Source organism: Rosa rugosa, chromosome 1 (genome assembly GCF_958449725.1).
Source record: "Rosa rugosa chromosome 1, drRosRugo1.1, whole genome shotgun sequence".
Classification (NCBI taxonomy): Eukaryota; Viridiplantae; Streptophyta; class Magnoliopsida; order Rosales; family Rosaceae; genus Rosa; species Rosa rugosa.
This window is the reverse complement of record NC_084820.1, coordinates 39885373-39892999: the sequence shown is the minus strand read 5'-3', so window position 1 is coordinate 39892999 and position 7627 is coordinate 39885373. Positions and strand designations below refer to the sequence as shown.

The window sequence follows — 7627 nt, the reverse complement described above, 5'->3', positions numbered from 1 at the left end:
GATTCTTGCTTCATTCTGTATTCAAAATGCATTTGTGCCTGGTGTCACCGAAATGTATGTGTGAGGCTGTGGCCAAAGTAGATACACGAGGCTGGTGGCCAAAACGAATAAAATTTTTCTGCTAGATTCAAAGGAAATGAGGACAATTCTACGTCTCATGCGGAAGATGACCCTTCACCTGGAGAATGAATGGGAGCGGCCTATGGAAGAGAATCATCATATACACAAAATAAAGGGACACGATGGGCAAATAGAAGGAGTAGTTAAAAGATCCATTAGACCATGTCAAATACTCAAGGAAAAAATCGAGGCAGCCAAAGCTCGAGGAAAGAAGCGAGACAGTATGGGCTCGAGGAATGATTCGTAGCGGCCAGAGTTCTAGAAAAGAGCCGAGGCAGCCACTGCTCAAGGAAAGATTCGAGGTGCCCAGGAATTTGAAAATTTCCTTTTAAGACGAGTGTCCAAAGAGAAAATTTTATGGGTATTATAGGGGTGGTCAACAAATTTGGACATGTAATTTATGACAAATGACTCTGCTATGAATGCTGTAGAGATGTCGGCCATAAAATATGACAATGATTGCAACTATAAGTGCGGCAAGAATCGCAGGTATTAGTGCGGTAATGATATAGCTATAAGTGCAGTAACAATCGCAGCTATAAGTGCGATAATGATTACAGCTATAAGTGCAGAAATGAGTGCAACAATAAGTGCGGTAGTAATGGTGACTTGCCGCCGAAGCAAGCGTGCACCTATAAAAAAAAGGGCTCGACAGCCCGGTAACAGATCTCATCTCCAACTAGTTGACTACATTTGACTAAGACAAATACTGACTCAAACATCTGAGGATTTTCTGCATGTACTTCCCCCCCCCCCCCTTCAAGCCAACGGTCAAACTTGATAGTGAATTGTCAATGTTATGTCAACGATCAAACAACGCTTCTCGATTATTCTTGATTAGCTCCGCCTCTAGTCCGAATTTATTGTCATAAGTGCAGTAATGATGATAGCCATAAATGTGGTAATGATGATGACTTGCCACCCAAGTAAGCATTCACCTATAAATAAGGGGCTTGATATCCACGTAACACATCTAATTCCGATTCATCATACTAGATTCGACTAAGAAAGTTACTAACTTAGGCATCAGAGGTTTTTCTGCAAGTACCCCTCCTCCTCTTTGAGTCTCGGTCAAATTGTAAAGTCAACAGTCAAAGATCATGTCAACAGTTAAAGGAAGCTTCTCGATTAATATTGGTCAAATCCCGCTCCAGTCCGAATTTATTGGTGAGTCAAACTCCAATCGAAATTTTTCGTCACCAACACAAACTGACAATCCATCCATTACAATAATTGAGCCAATCTTGCTACTTTCTTTGACTTCAGAATTAGAAGAAGTTTATGTATTTGCATCCAAACTTTAATGTTGTTTAAGGGAACAATATAAGGGTTTGAAAGACAATCATAGACTGCAACTGCAACCATGTTTTTGTCAAACCGCCATGATTCTCCTCATAGCACCCCATCTCGGAATGTTACATAGTCAAACTGAACAACATACGCTACTTGAAAATTTTAAGTAGGTTCCGAAATTATTCTTACTCTATTAAAGTAAATATTCAAAACACACCCCTACATGTGCATAGATTGGTTAGCCCTACGTATTAATACGTAGGACGTGTGTCTTACCGTAAGACTCTCACAAACTTCTCTTGTAATTTACGTTTTATTATTAAAATAAAGAAAGAAAAAGAAAGTAGGTGCATGTGTAGTGCAGGGTGCCAAGTGGCAGGGAAGAATGGCATAGGTAACAGTGACACATGCGGAGTTACTTATGTCGGTGTCGTATTGACAAGTAGTAGTAGTAGTAGTCTCGTAGAAGAAGCGGGCATAATATATCCCTTTCCTAATTCTTCGTCGCTAAGCTTTGGGCTTTGCTCCTTTATAAGAATCAAAGCAAATGGTGAAGACGGCTTCATCAATCCCGCTTCTCATTCTTCTCCTCCTCACATTCGCAATCGCCATGGCCGACTCTTCTTCTTCCTCTGCTCCCCTCAATTCGGAATCCGCTGTCCACATCGTTTACACCGAGAAGCCGCAGCAAAATGAGGAGCCTGAGGCCTATCACATCCGAACCCTAGCCTCCGTCCTCGGCAGGTCTGCCTACAAATTAATCTCTCTCTCTCTCTCTCTCTGTCTTTCTCTGTTTTTGCTGCGAAATCGATTTGGTTGATTTTGATTTTGAAATATATACACACACACACACAGTGAGGAGGCTGCAAAGGACGCTCTGGTTTACAGTTACAAGACGGCTGCCAGTGGATTCTCTGCTAAGCTCACTCCTCAGCAGGTCGCCGAAATCTCGAGTAAGCCTTTCTCTCTTTGCCCGTTCATGATTTATATGCGTTTCTGATATGATTGTCGTGATTTTATTTCATACACCGTCATTATTTGCCTTTGTATATTATGATTTCATATAAAATTCAAGTGCCGTAATCGGATTTTTGTTAAGGATCAACAGGATTAATCGTATCTGGATGGCTGGTGTTGTTCGTATCTGACATATGGTTTCGAGCATCCAGTTTCTGTGTAGTTTATCTGCTGCGAATTTTATTAAATGTGACTCAAACCTGATCCAAAAGAACCGTAGAATACTTTTGATGATTGTTGTTCCGGATTTCCTAGCAGCTTTATCTGTAGGATGTTGTGAACTTGACTGATCTCGTAGACTTTGAGGATTATGCAGATACAGGGGTCCTGATAATTGGGATTGTATTTTGTTGCTTCATTTGAAACTTGCTTTCTAATTTCAAGTGGGGTTATTGAGGCTTGTGTTTGGTTTGTTTTGTTTTGAACCCTGCAAACCTGTTTAAACAAGTGTTGCTACAGCTCGTGTATAAATTCTCGCCATGTTGAGAATGCTTTGACTTGTTCCTTTAACACACTACTGGGTCACTATCCTACATCAGCTATGAAACTATGTGCCTGAGCAGTTCATAAAAGCCAAGTGTGGAATACCTGAAATAGGAGAAATAATTAGTTAAACCTTAAATCATAGCTTTTCAGCTCGTCATTGATTGAGGAATGTCCATACTTTTGCTTGCCCCTTCTCTTTTGCAGTGGTTCATTCATAATATTTGTGACTGATAACTGGCATCATAGTTTTATATGTAGAGGAATTACTAACGTCTTAGCTTGCTTTTGTAAACAAAACTAGAGTAAGTACATTTCCTTATCCTGCCAAGACAGCATAGATCTGAAGTAGATGTGATGCGTCTAGAAGTTATATTTATAGTTACATCCAGAAGTGATTGCCTAGAACAGCATAGATCTGGAGTAGATGTGATGCGTGTAGAAGTTATATTTCCAGAAGTGATTGCCTAGATGTTTGACATCCTCCAATTTAGGATAGGATTCAGTATTGCAACATTTTCTTTTTTGTTTTTGTGTTCTTACTAAGATACCTAATTGAACTCACAAGTTGATGGACACTCAACTAGTGTCGTTGCTGATTGCTGCAAAAAAACCTACAACAGTACATGCCATTTACTTGAGTTGCCTGTCCGGCATAGATATGAAATACAGTAAGAAGATAATCACGTGCTAAAGTGATTAGCTGACTTTCCTTGAGGATGACACTGGGCACTGTTGGAACAATGCCTGCTATGACATTTTGAGGAAATGTAGGTGTAGGTTTACCATTTGTTATCTGCTTAGGGATTTATTGTTTGGTTAGAATGCTAGGACAATTATGAGACCCTTAAGTATATCTTTTAGTTTGCAAAGCGAGTTCAACTGTTCCTCTGCTCCCAGCAAAAGAAAATATACTATATTTGTCTATGAATCATTTAAATTCTGTTGAATTTTCTCACCGCAAAGAAAAACTGTGAATGGGTGTTGTACTATTCTATGCAATGTTGTGGATCGGGTTTCTTTGTCTTCTGTTGATTAGTGATGATTATTGATAATAATAATACCTTGGTTTTTTATTGTCGACTGGCAGAACAACCTGGGGTTCTTCAGGTCGTACCAAGCAGGACACTCCAACTGCATTCAGGAGCTGGGATTGGGAAGTTGCATTAGATGGAACTGAGCTCCATACCATATGAAATGTTTTTCAAAACGTTATCTGGGTTTTATGTATAATCAGAATTGACTCGTTTACTCTTGGCATGCTTTGCTTTTGCCGTATTAAGGTCTTTTAAGTTGACGTTTAAAACTGCCCCCTCATGTAACTTTCCTATATATACAATATATAAGTTTGACTTTAGTTTTTGCATACATGTCTGGCAGCTTGAAAAAGATGCATCAGACTGTTTTCTCTTCCAAAGATGAATTTGAGATGACAAAAACATGTCCCTGCTTAGGGAATGGGGGGTGGTAGGGTGAGGTAAAGTCATCTTAGGGGTGAGCGTGTTGTGGCCGGTGAGAATTAGGATTTCTAAACAAGAAATCAAGAAAAGCACACCAAAAGAATCACTACATACAAGGAAAAGAAACTTGAGATTCTGAAATCTCACTTGTCCTTCCACCATTTGGGTCCATTGTACCTCATCTGGAATTCCTTGGATTTCTCTTATATTGGAAATGCTCATGATGCACCAAAGCCATCCTTGCAAGATATACAAGTCCTTTTAAGTACTGAGCTTTCTGTTCGTGTTAGGTGTTAAGTCGGTGGACAGAAATGCTGCAGCATGAGGCAAGTCTTAGGCATGCTACTGCATAGATATGAAGCCTGTACTTCTAACAAAGAGTTTAAAGTGCTCGGACTTGACATTCAAAGGTATTGGGAGAGGTTCCCATGTGGAATTTAACCATCTAAATAAGAAGTTTTATTCTAGGTAGCGAATTTCTGTCATGCACACTTGCACAGAAGTAGAAAACGAAGAGCTTTGCAGATTCTAATTTGCTGTCATGTAGAGGATGTAATACTTGGTTAACTAGTGCATATTCTCGGTTGGTCAAGTCTAACAGAATCTCAGACATTTGGGGTTATGTACCATGGTGCTGGTGGTATGGTGATTGTAGTGTCAACGTCTGGGTATTAGTAGTGCCAAAAGCAGACTAATTTGATCAGCGTGCATCTGTGATGGTTCGGTTGTGTTTGCAGAAGGACTCATTTCAAAGGCTGATCTGCTTTCCGAAGTTTTCTTCGGACAAAAGCTGTTGCACAAGAAAGGATGTGAGAGTCATCAGTCATAACAAGTTTAGCTAAGTTACAGCTCCTATATGCATCTTCAAAAATTTATTGATCATAATTTTAGAATAATATCACCGCAAGTGTCACAGAACCAGAAAGACAACTCCGATAGGAAAAAGGCCTTGCTTAAACTACTGTCAATTTACGAAGAATTGGGAAGCCATATAACACAGTTATGCAATGCTATTAGGGAATTTTGGTAATGTTTTAAAACATTAACATGGTTGTTTAGAATATAACTATGTTTCTTAGGCAACTGAAACTAATCATAATCAGCGAAAAGATTGGTCTCCATGGGATAGTGTGGTGAATCTCAACTATTTGCTTGTTCCTTGGGGATGACATATAACTGAAATTAATATATAAAACAGATATAATGAAATCACTGTCTGTTAATTTAAGTTACCTCATTTTACCAATAGACTATTGATCAACCCTAGCCATAAGATAGTACAGCTGAAGCATATTTCTCTCCATTCACAAGCTTCCAAGAAAGCATGCAGTATGATAAGAGATTGGAAAATTCATCAATCAATCATAATAAAATAATTAATCAGTGTGCACACAAGGACATAATAGGGGTTTAACAAAGAAAATTATTGTGACGTGCATTAAAATAGTTCTTTACCTGTTCATATCAGAACATTTTAGAGGGCAAGGACATTGCAGGCTGGATTTTGGGGCACGGAGATAATATAGAAATGACATTCTACCTCTATATAAACTGTAGAGCAATCTCCCATTTCAGTGCACCAACTCCTTAATTCATTTACTCAATCAACAATCCTAAGCCTACAATGGAGTTCACCAACCAACTCTGCAACTGTATCTGTTTGGCCTTGATCCTCATGCTGGGGGTTTGGTCTTCTGAGGCCACTTCTCGCAATCTCCAAGATGCATCAATGTATGAGAGGTATGAGCAATGGATGGCTTATTATGGACGTGTTTATAATGACATGACCGAAAAGGAGGACCGCTTCAAAATATTCAAGGACAATGTGGCATTTATAGAATCTTCCAATAATGCTGGAAAGAAACTTTACAAATTGAGTGTGAATCAATTTGCAGACCTTACAAATGAAGAATTCACTACCGCAAGAAATCGGTTCAAGGGGCATGAGTGTTCCACAATGACCACTACTTTCAAGTATGAAAATGCTAGCGTGCCAGCTACAATGGACTGGAGGCAGAAAGGAGCTGTAACTCCCATCAAGGACCAAGGCCAATGTGGTATGTAGTTAAGCATCAAGCTAAGTCTTACGTAGAGATAAGAAAGAAAAAAAAAACTATTCTCCTTTTGGAATTTCAATGGTTTTTATTCATAACTGCTATTAACTTGCAATGAAAACATATAGGATGTTGTTGGGCGTTCTCAGCCGTGGCAGCCATGGAAGGAATTACTCAACTTACAACTGGTAAATTGATTTCTTTGTCTGAGCAAGAGCTAGTTGACTGTGATGTCAATGGTGAAGATCAAGGCTGTGAGGGTGGCTTGATGGACGATGCCTTTCAGTTCATCAATCAAAATCATGGACTCAGTACCGAAGCAAATTATCCATACACTGGTGTTGATGGTACATGCAATGCCAAGAAGGAAGCAAACCATGCAGCCTCAATCACCGGCCACGAAGATGTGCCTGCAAATAGTGAAAGTGCACTCCTTAAGGCCGTCGCTAATCAACCTATTTCAGTTGCCATTGATGCTAGTGGATCCGATTTCCAGTTCTACTCAAGTGGTGTTTTCACAGGAACCTGTGGAACTAGCCTAGACCATGGTGTTACCGCTGTTGGTTATGGTGCTAGCAATGATGGGACTAAGTACTGGCTGGTAAAGAACTCATGGGGTGAGCAATGGGGTGAAGAAGGTTACATAAGGATGCAAAGAGATGTTGCTGCACCAGAAGGTCTCTGTGGTATTGCTATGGAAGCTTCCTATCCCACTGCATAATCTACCATTAAACTGAATCAAAGCCTACTATCCTTGTAGGTATATATTATGATATGTGTACATGAACTTATGTGTGTAACACTAAGAAATTAGATCAGTAAGAAAACTACTATAATAGAAAGAAAACCGCTGTATAGTTTTACCATGCAACTCATGTATGAAACCATTGTATCAATCGAAAAGATAATTTTATCATGTAGGTGCTGCATTTATGTGCGCTGTACCATTACCCTTTCTATGAGGAAGAAGAATTTCAGAATCTGAAATCTCATTCATCCTAGCACTATGAGTTTCCATTCTTATGAGCATATTATCCTTGCCTAAATTCCTTCTTCTAGTCCGACTTGGTACGTACAGTGCCTTCACAATGTCACATTATACCTCAAAAGCTCTTGTACACCTCTAAGCTCTGATCTTGCTCATACTGAAAAATAAACCAATAGACATAGTGGAACCAACTCATTCGTTGATGTCTTTTG

At 39.4% G+C, this 7627-nt stretch overlaps 2 protein-coding genes across 2 annotated transcripts; both read left to right on the top strand.

Moving 5' to 3' along the window:
- Positions 1-1870: 1870 nt before the first annotated feature.
- LOC133724878 (subtilisin-like protease SBT3.17) lies at positions 1871-4270 on the top strand. The gene is made up of 3 exons (XM_062151777.1): positions 1871-2157; positions 2269-2366; positions 4004-4270. Exons 1-3 carry the CDS (start codon positions 1961-1963, stop codon positions 4081-4083), a joined length of 375 nt encoding a protein of 124 aa, XP_062007761.1. The 5' UTR covers positions 1871-1960; the 3' UTR covers positions 4084-4270.
- A 1667-nt stretch (positions 4271-5937) lies between these two features.
- On the top strand, positions 5938-7343 carry LOC133724877 (senescence-specific cysteine protease SAG39-like). Its single transcript, XM_062151776.1, has 2 exons — positions 5938-6430; positions 6556-7343. The coding sequence occupies exons 1-2, from the start codon at positions 5998-6000 to the stop codon at positions 7146-7148; spliced, it is 1026 nt and encodes a 341-aa protein (XP_062007760.1). The 5' UTR covers positions 5938-5997; the 3' UTR covers positions 7149-7343.
- The last annotated feature ends 284 nt before the right edge of the window (positions 7344-7627 follow it).